Source organism: Lissotriton vulgaris, chromosome 3_1, assembly GCF_964263255.1.
Source record: "Lissotriton vulgaris chromosome 3_1, aLisVul1.2, whole genome shotgun sequence".
NCBI classification, from domain to species: Eukaryota; Metazoa; Chordata; class Amphibia; order Caudata; family Salamandridae; genus Lissotriton; species Lissotriton vulgaris.
The window spans coordinates 1,233,113,167-1,233,133,769 of record NC_141689.1 but is presented as its reverse complement, the minus strand read 5'-3'; the positions used below and the strand labels follow the sequence as shown (position 1 = coordinate 1,233,133,769).

The following is a 20,603-nucleotide window of genomic DNA, read 5'->3' as shown; positions in this document are numbered from 1 at the left end:
AATACCAGTCACGAGGGGGTAAGACGGGCTCTGTTCTTGTGTGATTGGTAGGTGTACTTGAAGCGTGGGAATCGGGCTCTTTCCACTATCATCGGAGCCGCAGCTGGGGGAAGTAAGGTGCAGGAATTCCCGTGTAGCAGTGAGTATAACTAGCCACTGAGTTACTTTGGTCTCCAAAACCACAAGAAGTAGGTGAATACCAAGCATTCATGTAGACTGAGCACTCTACCTTGTCTTTACAGGGTGCTAAATAGCACTACTACCCCACCGTTTTGGAGGCTCATGATGCCAACCATGACTTTGGCAGCAAGTATGCACACAATTGTTGTTTGTTTTATTCCCCAATTTTGCTAACAAGATTAGATTCCTGCTCAAATATCTATACAGGTTAATCAACTAGAGCGTGTGTTTTATGTTAAGTATTGTGTATGTCTTGTCTCTGTTCCTTTTTTACAGGGCACACCACTACAATAGAATGACAAAATATGTCTAGCAGTTGCTGCCCTCACAATTTTTTAGGTCACTGAATCTGCACTTTTGGATATTTCTTCAATAATACCAAAATGCTTTTTCCTGTATTCTTTTTGTCCTCTTTCTTTCAGGTTCTCAATGCAGATACTTATGAATAAACAAGTAGGCACATACTAGCCTTTCCAGTTTAATTTCCTTTTCTGTAAACGATCCGAAATTTTCGAGGGGCGTGAGTAAGGTGGGGATCTGTGCACCCCGTCCTGAAGAAGAAGCCTAGCTTTGAAACATGTCGACGCACACATGAGGTGTTGTACATTAACATACAACATACCTCAAGAGCACCCTTTTAACAGTACCAGCACGGGGGGCCATTAAAGTTTTTGTAGACCTTACGTGCAAGGTACCTTTTCAACTTCACTTTATCACTCTTCGGAACCCACCACTCACTTATACACACAAGAACCCCACATGCACCACACATAGCCAAATAATAAAAGTGCTCCCGCGTAGTCGCCGGTTAGCAGCATGCCGCATCTCTTAGAGAGGTGCGAAGACCCCAATGATAAAGCATGACACCAAGGGTCCTTTTGGTGTGTGAGGGGTATTTAAAGAACAGTATATCTCTCCACCATTGTAAGGACCGCTCTAATAAAAACTAGATGTGGATTCTTTTTGTTTAATTAAGTATGGAGAATCAGACAGGGCAGTGCAGGGTCTTGAGTACTGTATTCCACTGCCCACCACTGCTGCTAGCAGTGCGACCTAGACAAATGCTCTAGCTGCACCTTTAAACCCAATGGCCCTCCTTAACGAGGGGCTAATTCTCAGCTAGAATTCAGAAGTATAAGGCATATGGCTGTAGCAATGTCTATTGATTTAGCATTGTTCAATATGGCCTTATGATAGCTTTTACCCTTTTTTTATTGTATTGGTTTTACTGTTTTCAAAGTTTTTATACCATTTGTATTTATGTGAACCTTTATGGCAGCATTTCCAGAATAAAGAAAGAACGGAATGGATTCTTTAGGATTAGCAAGCAGGGGCTCTTTTAATTATTGATGAGGTGGAGAAGTCGTAGTGCACTCAGGCATTAGAACTAATATTAATTAAGGACAGAACTTTATGTTGAAAATGATAAGTGAAACCAAACAGATGTTGTGCTTGTCAAAGTCAATTAAAGAACTATTAGAAAATAGTTGATGTACCCAAATTAAGCTGTGTTATCTTCATATCTTCCAATAAAGTGGTTTATTATTATTAAGTTTAATTTTGTTATTCCAGATAATTGTGAAGAGGAAAGAATCATAGTTCATAGAGTTAGGAAATGCTATGGGTTGTAGTAATTTACATACATGTTTAAAAATGGAGGAAGAGAGTAGTCTGGGTTTTAAAAAAATATATAAATACCCTTGGAACTGAAAAGGAGACAAAGAAAACTTGCTTCAACTCTCACCATGAAGGGGAAAGGAATGGGGAATCTAGGAGCCAATGTACCTATTCTTTTAACAAAATGTTGTGCAGTATTTCTAAAAATCTGGACAGTTGACTCCGCCATCAGTGAATAGGAGTTTCAACTTTGATAACGACATACAAGCTTTCTTATTATTCCAGAGGAAAGCAGGAAGATTGTAGATAATTTTCTTAAAGTGTTTGGGTGCAGCATTTAATGAAATATCAGAAATCGCCTACAATCGTGTACAATACAATGAGAACCAACATCATTTTGCAAGTGTCTAAGCACCCCCACCAGGAGAGGTATAACGGATGCCAATGATTGACAAGAGTATTTATTTTATAAATACATTGTTCAAAATTTGGAGAGATAGTGTACGCTATTGAAGGGGTGAACCAAAGACCTAAGTATTTAATTTTGTTTAGATTCCATGTGAAACCAGTGTGACTGAAATCCTCTTTGAAAGTATTTACTCTGTGGAAGAACTTCACATTGATCTGGATTTAATTTGCAGCTGGAAAAATGTGAACGAGAGTTAACTTCACTGAGAGAAGCTAGTATTGATGTTTGGGGCCGTGAGATGAATAGGAGGATATCATGAGCGGATGCAGCCAATTGCACATGTTATTTGTATGATAAAAAAACATAATTATTCTTTTTTTGGCATATACAGCATATACAGCACGGAAACAGCATTGCTGTCAATTACCGATGATCTACGCATGCTCCAGGACAAAGGAACATCAGCTGTCCTGGTGCTGCTAGATCTATCGGCAGCTTTTGATACCATCTCTCATGAAATTTTGGTTGAGCGCCTGACTGAGACTGGACTAGGGGGCACGGCACTGGCTTGGCTAAAGAGCTTTCTTCTGGATCGAACCCAATGTGTCACCATGGGAGACTTTCGATCCAAGGAGACCAGGATTACTAAGGGGGTGCCACAGGGCTCTTGTTTGAGCCCTACATTATTCAACATCTATGTGGCCCCCCTGGCGAACATCCTGAGAGCCTTTGGCTTTTGCCCAGTGTCATATGCTGACGATACTCAGCTGCTCTTTCCCTTTGACCATCTAACTCCAGAGGTATTACACTCTTTCTCTGAGGGGATGAGAGCAGTTTCCCAATGGATGTCTTTGAACAAGTTGCAGTGCAACGTCTCAAAGACAGAGGTCATGCTCTTTGGTGAGCTAAAATCTGCTGGGCTCCTGACTGGTGGCCTCTAGACCTAGGCCCAGTCCCTGAGCCTAAGCAGATAGTTAAGAACCTAGGGGTCCGTCTGGAACAAGAACTCAGCCTGAAGCAGCATGTTACCAACATTGTGGGGTCCTGTTTTCGAACTATAGGGCTACTACGCCGAGTTTTTCCACTGCTTCCAGACACTATTAGAAAGACCCTGGTCCAGGCGCTGGTTATCAGTCGTCTCGACTATTGTAATGGCCTCTTGTTGTCAGCTAATGAGGAGGATCTGGACAGGTTGCAGGTTGTGCAGAACACTGCAGCTAGGCTGGTGGTAAATGCTCCTCCCAGAACACCATCAAAACCTCTTCTTGCCAGGCTTCATTGGCTCTCCATCCGGCAGAGAGTCACCTTTAAGATCTGTTGTACGGTACATAAAGGTCTTCATGGTTTGGGTCCCTCTTATCTCGCAGACAAGTTTGTGCCGTATGTCCCTTCCCGTGCTCTACGGTCCAGTGATCAACTGCTTCTTGTGGTTCCTAGGATCAAGCGGGCAAGGCAAGGGGGTAAGGCTCTGTCGGTAAGGGGACTGAAGATTTGGAATGGCCTCCCCCTCCAGCTTAGGCAGCTTGAAAATCATCTGGCCTTCAGGAAAAAGTTGAAGACGTTTCTGTTTCAGGTCTAGCTTTACAAGTCTCAGAATTGGATTACAGTTATATAACTTGTTCTCTGGTAGGTTTGGCAGTCATAAAGCGCGGAGATACTCCCCTGGGAGTCTATTCAAGCGCTCTATAAACACGCAAAAATAAAATAAATAAAATAATTTAGATCTGAAGGGTTCTAAGCAAGATTACAGAGTAAAGGTAAAAGGGGGCAACCTTAACTGACACCTCTATGTAGAGTGAAATAGGAGGAGGTAAGGTAATTTCAAGAAATGGTAGTGATATGTGCATCAAAAGGTTAGTCCAGGGCCTCAGCCCTACACTTTAGGATTCTCTGATCAGCCCCATTTCCTTCCTGAGATTTGCCCAAACCCCTTCCTTGTGACCTATCTCACAACCAAATAGCACACTTTGAAATGTACTGGGGGAGAGTGCCTCTTCCTTCTACAGTATGTCCCATCCAGCTTACAGGAATGCAGCAACACACAAATCTGTCTGGGGGATTCCCCATCTCCTCTCCTCATGTTTTACCATGTAACCTTGGGTCTCCCAAAGTGGAACCTTGAGACCTCCATGTATTGTGCCATTTACAGGCACACATGCACCCAACACATGTATTCAACATACACACACTGCACAGCACTGTATCCTCCATGTACTGCACAACCCATAGGCACCCATACACCCAGAGCATGTATTCAACATACAAATACTGTATAGCGCTTCACCTTTCATGTATTGTACCCCTCGCAGGCATACATATACACAATACATGCATTTTACATGCACACACTGCATAGCACCACATCCTTCATGTATTGTACCACTCACAGGCACACATACATCCAGCACATACCTGCACGCACTGCATTGTGCTGCATTATTCCTGTATTGTACCATTCACAGGCATGCATACATCCAGCACATGCATTGCACACATGCACTGTGCAGCGCTACACACCAAAACGATGCAGGCCAAGGGGTGGGTTAAGCACAGAGCAGTGGAACTTTAAATGAGTGAGCCTGTAGGCCTCACTCCAGTGACAGGTAAAAAGGACCTGTTTACTCCTACTGATCACAACAAGGTATGCTGCCATCACAGCACATGTGCTGCTTAACTCCTGGTACAGGCAATAGCCTTTCACCACTATGAGGGTAGCGCTTTGGGCACCCCTCTTGGTGCAAAAAGACCATAATCCAGGAGACGGGTCTGTTTCATGGCACACACACATGATCCGTGTTTGCCTATGACAAAAATCAGCATTCAAAATCCAGACATCAGTACAATTGAAGCACTCAGGGTGGGGATGCATTCCAGGGAAACAGTCTTTAGCTCGACGCTAGATTCACACTGTGCCTTTACAGCGCTGGTAATTGAAGGAATGTATCATTTTTTTTAAAAATAAATTTTTATTGCAGATTCACAGGAAGCCACCAGCAATCAATCAGTTATTTCAGTTATTCACCAATATTAGCGCATCTCACCGTTAGGAAGGAACACACAGCCGTTTAGCCCACACCCCTGAGGTTGGGCGGCAAGTTGCGTCAAAGAACTGTAAATACAAACTCATGTACAATTGTGAGCATCAAATGAGCATTCCGAGCATCTGCTTTTTTGTTTTAACCCCACCCACCCCCGTTAAACCAACAAACACATTAGTTACCCTCCAACAATACAAAGGCGAGACTAGCAGCAGTGACATTTCTAAAGCCCCCCCATCTCTCCGTGTCCGTAGAGTCTGTCACAGTTTGGACCCTCAGATTTCCGGTGCCACGTGGCACTCTGCGCTTTCCCTTGTCTTATCTTATTCATATTAGTGTTGTCAAGGATGTCCCCGTGGCCTAACCTACCCCCCACCTAAAAAAAAAAAAACATCCCCCTCACACCCCCCCATCCAGCCCGTGGTAGTGTCGCCACTTGGACCAAACTCTTCAGAATTTTTTGGGGCACCCCCTTGCCTTATAGGTAACCCTCTCAGCTGCCATATACAGATCTAATCCTCTCCTCCACTCCTCCAGTTCCGGTGGTTCTGGTGCCCCCCAATGTTTTGCGATGTCCCTTTTTGCTACAACTAGCGCAAGGACTAGGAATGTAAGCAGTGGGCGAGTCAGGGCTACCTCATTAGTCATGCCTAGCAGTGCCAGCGTGGGGTCCCGTGGGATCGAAACCTCCAGGACCTCCTCCAACTCCTTGAATACCTGTGTCCAGTAAGTTTGTATTGTGTCACACGTCCAGATAGTATGATAGAAGTCCCCCTCGCCTTGATGACATCTAAGACACCGCGGGTCGTCTACCCTCCCCATTTTGCTAAGCCACAGTCTATCATAGTAAGTTCTATGGCGTACGTTAAATTGAATGAGTCTCAGTCTTGATTTGATTGCCACCGCTCGTGGATGCATCAGGACTATTTCCCAATCCAGGTCTTCCATTTCTCCCACCTCTGCCTCCCACGTGCCCCTGAGTTTCGCTAGGTCCCCCAACATATGATTAGTTAAAGTTTTATAGGTGAGGTAGACTGCCTTCCCCATTATCTGTTCTTGGAGGAGCCGCCCCTCTAGTGGTGCATATTCTAGGATATCTGTGAGTGTGATGTTCTGGGCTCGCCATGCATGTCGGAGTTGGATGTATTTGAACTGCTGCGTAGCATGGAGGCCGAACTCTGATTTGAGTGCCTGAAAAGATTTCAGCTCCCCTTTGGCTATCACATCTCCGATAGTGGAGATGCCGATATCGTCCCACCTTCGGAAACCTCGCAGCTTGTTAAGCTCCGGCAACCATTGGCAGTGCCACAGCGGTGTCTGCCGCGTGGGTCTCTTATCCCATCCCATGCGTCTTGTGGCCTTTGTCCAAGCATTAAGTGTTATAGACGTCGCCGGGAGAAGGTGTGCCCTTTTTGCGCCCCCGTAGAGATAACACAATAGGTTTTTGGACGACAGTTTTGTTCTCTCCAGGGCGTAAGTTGGGTGGTCTGCCGGGGCGTGGAACCAGTCATTGATTGGTGTCAAGTGTTGTGCACAATAGTAGGCCTCCAGGTTAGGGAGCGAGATCCCCCCCCTGTATTGGTGTCTCTGAAGCGTGAACAGAGCCACCCTAGCATGCTTGCCTAGCTACAGGAAGGATCGCAGATCTGCATGAATCCTGGTGAAGACCGCCGAGGGTATTGGATAGTACTCGTTTTGCAGTGTGTAGAGGAATTTTGGTAAGGTGATCATTTTGTACATGGCTGCTCTGCCTAAGAGTGTAAGTGGGAGCTGTCTCCAACGGTCCATATCTGCTACCGCATTCAGAATGATCCGTTCCAGGTTTCAATGGAAAGAGAGGGTCGCACTCAAGGTTATATAAATCCCGAGGTATTGGAAGCCTTCGGTGGTTGTCAGTAGTCTCTCCGGTAGTCTCCCCTATTGGTCTCGCCCCTCTGGGTCATAGAAGATAGACTTGTGCCAGTTTATTTTGTGCCCCGCCTGCCCACCGTACTGTTCTAGCTCCCGGAATAGCTCTGGGATGGTGGTCTCAGGTTTAGTTATGTATAACAAGACATAATCCGCATATAACGAGATCTTTTCTTGTGTCGGGTCCATGTCGCTGCCTGTAAAACCAGAGATGTACCTGTTTTGTCGGATCCTGGCTGCGAGTACCTCAATAGTTAGTGTGAAAAGGAGGGGAGACAAGGGGCCACCCTGTCGGGTGCCTCTCTGAATCAGGAACTCACGCGACATTGTCCTGTTGACCCTCACCCTGGCCTTCGGGGCTGTGTAGAGGAGCCGGACCCATTTGATAAAGTTTGGTCCGAAACCGAACTTGTGTAGCACTGCAAACAGGAATGGCCAGTGTACCGCGTCAAATGCCTTCTCGGCGTCCAAGGAAAAGAACCAATGTGGTTTGCTCCATCCCGCACTTCCTGTAGCCAATTCTGGGTTCTCCTAAGGTTCAGTTTAGTCGCCCTATCTGGCAAGAAGCCTGATTGGTCCAAGTGTATAAGGCCTGGAATAACCGCTCTCAATCGGACCGCCAGGATAGTTGCTAATAGTTTGACTTCCGTGTTGAGCAGAGAGATAGGACGGTAAGAAGCACAGCTCTCCCGTGGCTTGCCCTCCTTGCATATCGGGACAATCATTGCCATAGCAAGATCCGGAGGGAGCTGCCCTTCCTGGAAGGCACCAGTAAAGAGGCCTTTAAGATGGCGAGTCAAGAGGTCCGCTGTTCGCTTAAAGAGCTCGGCCGGGAAACCGTTCGGGCCCGGGGTTTTGCCCCTTCTCAGTTTGGCAATGGCGTCCGTGATGTCATCGGTTGTCATGTCCGCCTCCAGCGAACCCTAGGGCCTCGGGGGGTAGGACCGGTAGGGCCGTCTCATCCAAATATTGTAGTGCTTCTTCAGAAGCTACAAGGTCTTGCGTTGCATAGAACTGTTCATAGTGCGCAGCAAATGCTCCTGCTATCTCGGTGTCGGTGTTAACAGTAGTCCCGTCAGTGGTATCAATACTGTCTACCCATCTAGCCGCTCGCTCCTTTTTACTAAGCCACGCTAAAAGTTTTCCAGACTTGTCGCCCACGTCATACAGACGGTGTAGGGAGGCGAGGGATTGGGTCTTGGCCTCATTAGTTGCTAGTTCTCTATAATGTCTCTGGGCATCGAGTAGCCGCCTGAGAGTCTCGCCGTTTTTATGGGTCAGATATTCCCTCTCCCATCCCAGGATAGCCTGTTCTAGGGCAGCGACCTCGGCCTGAAGTTTACGTCTTTCCTCACCCAGTCTGGATTTTATCCTGTCTCGTAGTACCGGTTTTAGGGCTTCCCAGAGGGTGACGCTTGATTCCACTGTGCCCTCATTTTCTGCAATATATATCTTAATGTCCGTTCATATACCCCTCAGTACAGTAGCATTTTGAAGATCCCACGCCGCCATGCGCCATGAACCTGTGCCCCTGCCCTGGTTGCGACCCACCTTTACAAACAGAGGCGAGTGGTCCGATAAGCCTCTGGCCTTATGTTCAGCAACATCATCTGCCCTCAGGTACTGTCGGGACATGAAGACATAGTCAAGTCGGGAGAACACCCTGTGTGCCCCGGAGTAGTATGAGTAGGTTCGCTGTGCCGGGTGTAGCCTCCTCCATACATCAGTAAGTCCTATAGTGGACATCTGCTTGAACAGTGTGGTCTGGTGCCCTTCCCTCCCTGCGTCGCCGGATCTGTCGAGATCTATGTTCATAACATCATTGAAGTCACCTCCCACCACCTGTATAGTGTCTGCCGTATCTAACAGGATGTTCGCAAGTGCTGTGAGCGTACGGGTCTGTAATTTAGGAGGTGCATAGACTGAAATTAACGTGTACGTGTGCCTATTCCAGGTGCCCTTTACCCCCGCATACGTCCCTTGTGGGTCAATCCAAGTGCGTGTAGTGCAGAATGGTGTGGACTTTTTTATAATGACTGCTACCCCTCTGGAGTTGGATGTATAGCCCGCATGTGCCAGAACTCTATATCGGCCTCTAGCGATGAAGGCACATTGTGTACCTTTGAGGTGTGTTTCCTGTAGTAAGGTGATATCCGGGTCCGCCTTTTTGATGTAGGCGTTCACAAGGCCCCTTTTAACCTTAGAGCCTAATCCGTTGACATTCCATGTGAGGACGCTCAGTCCCTTGCCTCCCCAGTGCGAGTTGTCTAAGGTACTTGCCATTGATAGATGTGATGGGTGCATGTGGTTAGACTCTGGCATGTGTACGCGGTGTGGAGGTGCGATGTGCGCTGCTGCATTATCTCGATTGTTGTCTCCCTTCCCCAACTGTTCCAACCCGTTCCCCTACCTGAATGAACTTGAAATCTCTCTCTCCCTCCCCCCTCCCCACCTCCCTCTCCTTCCAGTCTCATCCTAACACAGGGCACAACTTTCCGTAAGAGTAGGCCTGTCGCCCACCCGCAGATCCCTCCCTTCAAAGAACCAAAGAACAGTAAAACGTGTAAAACAGGGAAGCGTGTCAACTTGCGTGCTCTCCTCTGTCGGGCTGCCGTTTCCATTTTCCAAGTGCACCATCGTTCAAAGGTCGTGCCAGCATGAGGATATCTTCACCTCACAGAGCATGCTCAGTGGCCCGAATCTCCACGATTCATGATTTGGAGTCTTGAGTCTCTGATTCGGGCGCACTATGTTGTCCAGAGAAGTCCTGCTCCAGCACTCGAATCTCCTCCACCAGCGGGTGAACAGATTGACTCCCTTCCTCCTCTTCTTCCCCTCCAGATGTGCGGCTATCGAGGCCTTCCTCATCTTTGCCTTCTGAGCGAGCAGTGGATTGCAGGGCAACAAATCTTGAGCCTTGAAGGAATGTATCATTAGCACGCATTCCTATGGCACGCAAGTCAAAATGAAACACCTTCCTTACTGATGCGCAGACTGGAGGTGGATTAGTAAATTATACTAATCCAAAATCCAGGGCTCCCAGGGCAAGTCATTGCAATGACTTGTGTGCAAAAGAAACACGTTGTTACTACGTGTTCGTACTAAAGACAGCTTTAAAAAGGCATGTGTTTTGAACGCATGCGTAATTCCGACATACAATCGCATTCCATTACCATGGAGAGGAAATTTCCGTCCCAACAGTATAATAAAAGGATGTTGCAGACCTGGTGACTACTTCAGCTCGTAGACCATTTGCTGAGGTTCGTTGTGATTCACACCTAAGAAATGTAGTATATCACCAGCATCATTAGAATTAACAGTGGGATTGTCAATATATTTTCTAGACCAAATTCTATTTTGCATGGGCTGCACCCAAATGGATACAAGTACAACTTTCCCTTTGTGAGGAAAAAAGGGTCCGATTGTTCCATGGACATTTTTAAAATCAAAATACCTGCCGTTTATTTCCGGTTTCCCCACTGACACTCATTTTGTGATCCCAGACAAATCTTGCCAAGTCCTTCCTCTGTTCCCATATCTGTCAAAATTGGTACTCGTTACAAATGAGTAAATGGCACTATTAAACATTATAATAAAATAATTGGCTAATTGCAAGACTAGCTTGAGAAATCAGATTTTCGCCTGAAACAACAGCATAGTGCTCATGCAGCAAGGGTGTCACAGCAGGTATAGATGTAGAAAGACTTCAGCATGTGTAAACAGAGGGCCTGATTCACAAAGGTAAACGTAAAAACTCATACCAAACGTCTATGTTTACAATTTAGGAATTCACAAAGGGAATTTACGAGTGCGATCTTTATGTACACACTCGGGGCAAAGATCCAGTCCGACTGCGGATATAAAAACAGTACTCGTAAATGCCCTTTGTGAATTCACAAAGTCGTAAGTTTAGACGTTCGGTCTATGTTTAGACCAAATGTCTAAGTTTATCTTTGTGAATCGGGCCCAGAGATATCAGCTGATTTTGTTCAGAATATGGTGATCAGGTTTTAATTTATGCTTCTTTCAGTTCATTACTGGGGTTGGTTTAGCTTGATGGTCTCTTGGTTTGCTGTTCTAGTAAGAGTGATCTCAGAGCATAGGGAGAACAGAATTGAGTTGGGTTGCATGTTCTCTCTAAAAGGTGGGATTTTGGTGCTGGAATACTGAGAGGCTGCATGAGAATTGCTTCTTAAAAGTTCACGCCTATTTCAATACAGTTCATATTTTTGAAGGTTCGAGAACAGTTATTTTATTATAGCTAAGCCAGGGTCAAATTTACATATCCTTCAAGTTAGAGTAGCTGCCTAGCTCTGCATTAAAAAGTATTGGAGGCCAGCGCTCATAGGAAGATCCTGAATAAAAGTCATCCCTCTAGTTAGTGTGGTATTTAACAATGGCCTGCACCTATTCTGGAAGTCACAAACTAGTAGGATGGCTTTTGTGTTTTTTTAAGATGTACTTTTGGGAGAACCCACTTTCACTTCTTAAATATGTGGGGCGATAAATCTATAAATTGATTTGAATCCTGGAGAGTGTTGTGGATTGGGCAGTTGGAGTAAGGATTTTAAGGTGGAGCTTTTACCGTGTTTTCTTCTCCCATGTTCGCAAGTCAGTTTTGTATCTTTGAGATTTTATTGGGCATTCTGTCTTTAGGCATTATAATTTAAGGAAGTGCGCTGCTATCCCTATCTCAATAGCCCTGTGACAGACCTTCAGTAGAGCAGTACCATGAGAGGTTGTCACCCTTAAGCACGTTGGTGGTAAAGTGTATATTCCTAAGAATATCAGTTCCTTGTTAGCTATAATTCCTGTTTTGAAACTGCAGTAGTAATTTCACATGTTTCAAAGTGAAGTTCTGATCCCATGAAACACCTCTTTTCTTCCCCAGCACCATAGGAACCGTAGGGGCATATTATCAAGAACAGGCGATAAAATTATCACCACTGTATCGGCAGGAAACTGCCGCTAAAGCGGCGATAATGGGCTTGATAATATGCCCTTGTGAATTCCCTTAGCAGCCCAGGTTAACACCAGAACCTGGGCTGCTATGGGAATTCACAAGGACCTATTATCAAGGCCATTATCGCCGCTTTAGCGGCAGTTTCCTGCCGATAAAGCGGCCATATTTTATCGCCTGTTCTTGATAATATGCCCCGTAATCTTTAACAGAAGCGCCCTCAACTCACTTCTCATCTCCACTACCTTCAATTGTATTTGATCATCTGCAGAGCGTTCACCAATGACAGAGCTCTCAAGCATGGCGCTAAGTACAAAATAATGGATTTGTTCCAGTGGGAAACTAGTTTAGCTGTGGGTTAGTACTATTGCCACCTGAAGCCAATAAAGGATTACTTAGTAGCAAGCCTAAAGGTGCCTTGTTCGGGATAATAAGTGACTGCCTGGAAATGTGAGTACTTAAAAGTTGTAGGTTTCCCTTGCCTCTGCTGTCCTACGTTATGATCTCGCTAAGGACTACAGTATAGTGTTGTCTTGCTCTATCTCTGTACCTTCTCCTATTGACATCCTCTTTATTATTAGAAAGTACTGCAAAATATGTTTGTGCTTCTTTTGATGTGGCATGTTACATTATTCTGCTTAAAATGAAAACCACATAAATACATATTGGAATTAAATATCGGTCATGTTTGTGTATTGCGAGTTAAGAATAGCATTCATGTCTGGATGTAACCATACACAAAGTATGCACAACAAAAAAGGTGCTCCATCTTAATCGCTGATTATGTCATCAATGTTTCTAAACAACTTCTGCAGTGGACACAGAGACAGGAAGGCCAGTTACAGCTTTCCAAAGCAATTACCTTTTTTTTACAGTGGCCATGATTGCATAAGAAATGATGCCAGCAAGACTCATCTTAGTCGAGGTGGATAGGGTTCATAAGACGCGAGGCCACTAAAAGACCACTGAAAAGACTGCTAATAGACGAGAAATAGGTCTTGCGTATAGAAAAAGTGCTCCAGCTACTTGAATTTGTGTTTTTTTATTTTCCCAAAGCTTTTGCCAACTATTAGTTCTTCTTCATGAAGTAGAACACCAAGGAAGTATTAAAAGTTACCCTCACCTGTCCTTCTTTTACTGACATAGCTGTTTGTTATTCTAGAACAAGTACCAGGACCGGAAGAGACTCATAAAGGTCCTCCGGTGAAGCATAGTGGAGACTCCATTTTGGCTTCAGACTATCCTGATGACATTCCTGAAGCTGAGGAAAGACCCTCACCAAAGCTGTCAAAACAGAAGTCTACAAGCAGTCAAGAAAATGAAGAATATGGTCCTACCAACCAAAAAGAAGGTATAGTGCTGTAAACATTTGCTTTATTGTTGTGTTGAATTGAAGACTAGTGATTTGTGGAAATGCTGTCATGCTTTTCAGACTTTTCTGCAGTAACTATCTCTTCATAAGACAGTTTCTACAGTAAGCATCACCAATACTGGCAAAAACAATTCTAAAACTAACTAGCATAGCAGGAACAGCAAAAGCATTAGACAAAGCTCACACCAGATCTGCTTTCTAATTTACTCTAATATGGCACCCTAGTTTGCCAGTCCCAAAGGACAGGTCATGGTCAAGGAAGCACATACATATTAGGGAGAAAGCCATAAAGGATATTGACTGAGAGTTACAATGGTGCTGACAAGAACTTTATACTTAAAGAGAAGACTGGTATTTTAGGATTCACATATTCTATTAAATGTGGATGAGCTTTTTAAAAATGAATGGGAAATGTGATCATTTGAAATAGGAGTGGAATTCCAATCTGGAGCAATGTGGGACTCATGGAATGTGGTACCCTGGTAGAACAGGCCCTTTTTTAGAGGATGTTTGACACAGCAAGGATTTGATGGAAGGTCGAATGCATGATATGAGCCATCAGACATATTTGATAATCATGTAAATGTAAAATGTAAATTGATACTTGTATAGCGCACTACTCACCCGCAAGGGTCTCAAGGCACTTGTACGAATACCGCTGTGGAACCCATCCTGGCTTTCCCTGTAAGGCGCCCACTCCTGGGCACCCCCAAGGTGGAGGCCAGGCATCCTTAGCGTTGTGGGGGCCGTTGTGGAGATTAAGCAAGCTATTGCCCAGAGTTGCAGAGTGGGACTCCATGATTGGAATAGGCACCAAGACGAGAATTATCAGGTCCGTGGAATTTTGAGCCCAAGACCAGCCGAGGCGGGGAATTGAACCCTGGTCCCGGGCTAGACCTCTGCATCAGGGTCTGCTGCTCTAATCATTGAGCCACACTTCTCCACCATTGAGCCACACTTCTCCACAAATGTTTCATCCTCAGCCCTTACGTTTCTGCTGTAGTTGGATCCTAAACACATGCTTCAGCCATTCACTCATCTGTCTGAGAGGCTTGGGTGAATTTACGGTGCCTTGCAGTGCTACATATTCAGAGCCCATAAAGCTATGTTATGGGAAGAATAGGATTTTATGAGGGAGCAATAGGGCTTTGTAGAGCTGGTCACGGAGAGACTCCGTTGTGAGCTTAATCCCTGAGGGAGAAGAGTGAGTGAGCCTAGTTCAGGACAGTTGCCACACAGCTCTAATTTACCCAGCAAAGCCACCAGTGATTTTAGGTGGAAAAAAGCATTGGCAGCGTGGGGGCCTCACCATCCGTCTGTAGTGATCCCACGTGGGTCGCTTCCTTTCCAGAATCGGTCCTGAGGAGAGACAGTATGCACACAGTCACAGTTGTCAGCGAGATGTGAGTTAGCTCCCCTAGTCTCCCTAGTCTCCTTGGAGAGACCTGGTATCGTTGTGTTGCTTGTAATTTTGGCATTCCAGCTAAAAGTTTGTGTGGATTGTAGTGCACTGGGCGCTGCTTCGCCTCGCTTCCGCTGCTATTGTATTGTATAACTTTGTTTGTATTGTTGTGCACTGGGCGCTGCTTCGCCTCGCTTCCGCTGCTATTGTATTGTATAACTTTGTTTGTATTGTAGTGCACTGGGCGCTGCTTCGCCTCGCTTCCGCTGCATTTAACTTAACTTTTTTTTTTTTTTTTTTAAACTTTATTTTTGGTGGCGAAGAAAATAAAGAGGCACAAATTATACAAATGAAAAAGCAGTTAACACTTTCGGACCAAGAAGGTCAGATCCAAAAAGGAGGAACACAGCCAGGTGCGGCCCACATCCCGGGGGCAGGGCGGCACCTCGTTAAACCTGCAAAACAATGAAGGGAATTGCTCTTGTGCTCCCAGAATCCCCTGGTCAATATCAATACCTTCGCCAATTTTCTTACATGGTGCTATACCAATCCAAACAAAAACATAACAAAAACAAGAACCCCATGAATGGCATTTGTGGCGTTGATGCAATCACATAAGGAGAGGTAGGCGAGGGCCTACTACAGAGCGGTCCTCATAGTAGAACGTGGTCGATGGTAATCACAATGATCAACAAGCGTACGCAACAAGGAACATCGGCATGGCCCAGGGGACTGCTACACCACCTCAGGACACTGCACCCCGGATCCCTCCCCACCATCATCAGACTCCGAGGAAGCGGAGGAAAACAGCTCCGCGCTAGTAGCGTCTGAGTCATCCTCCTCCATCCCCTCGATACACATGGCCCTCCAAGCGAGTAAGTCCTCCTGGAGTTTCCCATCCCTGCGTGTGCTCTGCATATGTGTCTCCTCCGCTAGGGCCCATTCCCTAGCGTCCCGTAACCAACTAGAGATTTCAGGCGCCCTCTGTTCCATCCAAGTAATGGCCACTCGCCTTCGCGCCAGAACCAACAGGAGTTGCAGTAATTTGTAGGACAGACCCTTCTTCCTGGGTTTGGGCACTAGCGCCAGCAGACAGTGAAGCGGTTCCAGTCGGATCGCAAGGTGTGTAATCCGGGTAATATGTGCCACCACCTCCACCCAAAAGTCATGTACTAGGGGGCATTCCCAGGCCAGGTGAAGGAATCCCGCCCGTTCAGCCCTACACCTCGGGCAATTATGGCTCCTGTCTGAGGAGATACGGTGGAGGGAGGCAGGTGTCACATATGTGCGATGGAGGAAATTAAAATGTATCAATTTGAAACGCGCATTACAAGAGACTTTACGAGTTAACATTCCTAGCCGCTTCCTCTGGGCTGGATCCAGGTCAATCCCCAGGTCCGTCTCCCAAGCCCTCCAAGCCGGCATCAATGGGGGAGTCGAGTCCCTGCGCATCGCCGAGTAAAGAAGGGAAATCAGTCTCCTACCTCTGCCACAGGATAAGATGATGTCCAGAGTATTAGTGAGCTCGGGCGCCTCTGGGAATTGGGGCCATGTCGTCCTGGCTACATCCCGGAGACATCCATAATGCAGGTACTGGCCCTCACGCAGTCCAAACGAGTCCGCTGCTCTCTCAAATGACACAAACGAGTCATCCGGATAGAGATCCGCAAGTGTCTCGCAACCGCCCATGCGCCACTCTCGGAAGGACATATTCGCCTCCATCTTGAGTATTGGGGCCAGGATCCAAAGGGAGAGCTCCCTGTGGAATGGCGCACGTCGCAAAACTCGTTCAACGAAATGCTGCCAAATGCGGGCCGTATGCCTGACGACATAGGGCAGAGCGTCGTCGGCGCCCCGACCCTGCATTAGTGCTTCCTGTAGCACCCTGTCCGAAGCCACTCCCGCCAACATTGCCAACTCCCAGTTCTCAGTGTCAGCAAACCATCTGGCCGCCGGGAGAAGTTGTGCAGCATAGTAATATAAATCAAATCTAGGGGCCTCAAGGCCTCCCGCATCCCAACATTGCGTCACCATACGCAACGCAACTCTGCTGCGACCACCCGCCCAGAGAAGAGATGTAAGGAGCGAATTCAGTGTGCGGAACACCCGGGGGGGCAACGGGCATAGGGTATTCTGCAGCACATATAGAACTCTAGGGAGCATCACCATTTTGGCAACTGCTAGACGGCCCATAAGGGAGAGAGGGAGCGTGTTCCAGAATACAACGGACTTGCGGAGGGCCACAAGGATCCTGGCCATGTTATGGGTTAAAAGAGCCTCATCAGAGGCGGCCACCTGAATACCCAGGTACCGGAACGCCAGACGTTCACATCGGAGGCCCGCACAGTGAGAATCCGGCGTCGGGACAAGATCATCAGGCGTCAGCGGGAACACCAGGGACTTATTAACATTTATGCGCAGTCCCGAGGCCGCACCAAAGCGGTCCAATAGGTGCAACAGAGCGGGGAGGGCCTCCAGCGGAGAGGTCAGGTAGAAAAGCGCATCATCTGCGTAAAGGGAGATGATATTTGTAGTGTCTCCCACCACGATACCCCATTCCTGCAACTCCTTACGGGCCGATATGGCCAGGGGCTCAATTGCGAGGGCAAATAAAAGGGGGGACAATGGGCAGCCCTGTCTGGTGCCCCTCCCCAACGTCCACTCATCAGAGCGGGCCGAACCCAGACGCACCCTGGCCCGGGGCGTCCTATATAATATCCGTATCCACTCTCGAAAGCCAGGACCAAATCCCATCTTAAGAAGTACATGCATCAGGTATCCCCAATGCACTGTATCAAAGGCTTTGGCCAGGTCAACGGAGACTAGCACATGGGGAGTGTCTCGCCCCCGGACCTCGTGCAATACGTGGTTCAGGCGGCGTAGGTTCATCGCCGTATTGCGACCAGGAACAAAGCCACATTGGTCTGGATGGACGAGCTGAGCGACGTGCGGGGCAAGGCGATTGGCCAACAGTTTGGTTAAGATTTTCGCGTCTGAGTTAATCAAAGTGATAGGACGATACGAGGCGGGGTCTGTACTGTCACCGCCCGGTTTCAGGATCATACAAACCTCACCCTGATTCAAGGTGGGTGGGAGGTCACCTGTGCGTAAAGCTTCATGGTAAACCTGCAAAAGGAGGGGGGCCAGGGTGTGCCCGAACGTATGATAAAACTCTGCAGGGAATCCATCCCCGCCAGGGGTTTTGGCTCGTGGGAGGGCGGCAATCGCCGCCGAGATTTCACAGAGCGTCAGTTTGACATCAAGGTCTTTTGCCGCTGCCTCTGGGAGGGTCGGCAAGCCAATGTTTTCGAGGTATGGGTGGTAGACCTCCTCAGAGATAGACTGGTCAGATTCATACACAGCCCGCAGGTGGTCCCGCAGAACCGTGAGTACAGCAGCTTCCGAGTGGACCATACCGCCATTGGGCGCCCGCAGGGCTACTATACGCTCAGCCGTGAACTCCCGGCGAAGTATCCAGGCCAACAAGCGGCCAGATGTATCCCCCTCTCGATGCAGCCTCTGTCTATATTGGCCCAGCGTAAAGCGATCGAGCCTCGTGAGAATATCATGGATCGATCCAAGGGCCAGGCCCTCCATGCGCTGATCCGAGATGTCCGGGTCAGGGCGGGCCTGGACACGCAAGAGCTCCGCCTCCGCAGTCTGTAAGTCTGATAGTAGTTGTTTCCTGACCCCGTACGTCAGGCCCATACACGCACCGCGGACGACCGCTTTTAGTGCCTCCCACTTAGTGGAGTAGGACAAGTCACTCCCCGCCCAGTTGAGTTCCAGATAATCGGAGAGGGACGTTGCCACATGGTCCCGGGCCACCTGATCCTGGAGCAGGTCAGTTGGCAGTCTCCACGAGCGGGGACGTTCCGTCCGGTCAGGCCATTGCGCCAGGCACGTGACCGGAGCATGATCCGACAGGTATCGAGCCTGGTGTGTGACCGTCAACGTGAGAGAGGAGGGGAGATTGGCCGCCAACACTCTATCTAGTCTACTGTGAGTGCCATGGGTCGGGGAGTAACAAGTGTAAAGCTTCTGTGTGGGGTGACTCGCGCGCCAGACATCGATCGCCCCTATATTATGCATCACATCCCGCAAACACGCCGTCATACGGGGCTTAGTACCCGCTCGGGGTGGATTACGGTCCAGTTCATGATGTAGCACGCAGTTAAAGTCCCCGCACCAAAGAAGGGGCGCGTCCAGGCTAGGAGCCACTAGGTCCTGCATACGGGAGAAAAATGCCGGATCATCAATGTTCGGCGCGTACGTGTTAAAGACCAGAAGGACCTTATCGTCCAACCTGAGTTTCGCCAATATGTACCTGCCTTCCACATCCGCATCAATATATTGGACAGCGCATGGAACCCCAGGGGCCACCCAGATTAGGACCCCCCTAGCGTATGTAGAGTAGGAGGAGTGAAATAGCTGGCCTCTCCATTTCTTGGCTAGGCGCTGCGCACCATCATCATCCAAGTGGGTCTCCTGTAAACAAGCAACTGAAATCCCATGGCGTTTTAGGAAGGTGAGGACCCTGTGTCTCTTAGTGCACGTACCCAGGCCACGCACATTCCACGTCAAGAATTTAAACCCCATGACCACCATACATGCCCAGCCGGGCAACAGTTTACACACAGCCTAGGCTGTCGCCAGTAGGCCCTCGCCACAAAGAAGTTCAGAAATGCATCGCACAAAGCAAGCGTCCCGCTAAGCAGAAGCAACATGCGCCAAATGCCAGTGTCATCAGTGTCACACCCCAAATCCCGCCCCCCAACAACCCCAACATACGAAATATTGACTGGAACCCCAGAAACCCCACCACCCACGAGCAATAGGATAGCAACAACCAGAAACGCCACCCCGCCCTTCCCCCGCCAGTGCCAGGACGTGCACAGCCACCCCATTCAACACTCTCCACTCACACACACACACAACAAAACAACCTAACCCCCCCCCCTCCCAGCTCCCCGAAAGACCCAAAGAATCCGGTATACGAACCCGGACACCTCTCCCCCCCTAAGTCAGCAACGCGGGAGGAGCAGCTCACACTCACAACCCCCCCACTCGGTGCACATGCAACCCAGTCGCCAAATGCAAGGCATCGATCGGTGAACAATCACCCACTACATCCACTCTGAACAAGCAGAGATTTAAAACGCTACTGGGCAATAAGGAACCATATAACAACAGCAATCGCACAGCAGAGTCAGTGCAGGCAGGGCCAGGATCATTCCAAGTCTAGAGTCTGCAAGGCAGTTTCCGGGACCACTGGGGCCGTAGACTCCGCGTTCACCGGCGTCACCTGCAGGGTATCCGGGACCAAAATGTCATCAGGTGCAGCCGCACCGTGTAACCGTGACTCAGTCCTGTCAGGCGAGGCTTCCATCAATATGGCCCCGTCCGGGCCCACCGTGGGTCGAGTCTCAGGAGGACCACGAGAACCAGAACGGCGATTCCTCCTGCCACGCCGTCGTCTCTGCGGCCTGGTCCCCCACACTTCACGCGATCCTCCTCTCTCACCCGGGGGCAGATCATCCCCTCTGATCTCGAGCCACTCCCATACCTCTGCCGGCGTCTCAAAGAAGTGTGCCCGGCCCTGGGAGAGCACCTTGAGCTTAGCGGGGTATAAGAGCATATACTGCAGCTGCATGTCGCGTAGCTTCTGCTTGACCCCCAAGTAAGATTTTCTTTGCTCCTGCACCTGCTGGGTATAG

The 20,603-nt window shown here is 48.0% G+C and overlaps 1 protein-coding gene across 1 annotated transcript in view; it reads left to right on the top strand.

The window, feature by feature from the left end:
- The window catches only part of SPMAP2L (sperm microtubule associated protein 2 like), an 839,782-nt gene that overhangs the window by 249,181 nt on the left and 569,998 nt on the right, over window positions 1-20,603 (top strand). The window contains exon 3 of the mRNA XM_086963162.1: window positions 13,275-13,463. Within this exon, the coding sequence (XP_086819288.1) occupies window positions 13,275-13,463 (189 nt within the window). The remainder of the gene's footprint in view (window positions 1-13,274; window positions 13,464-20,603) is intronic.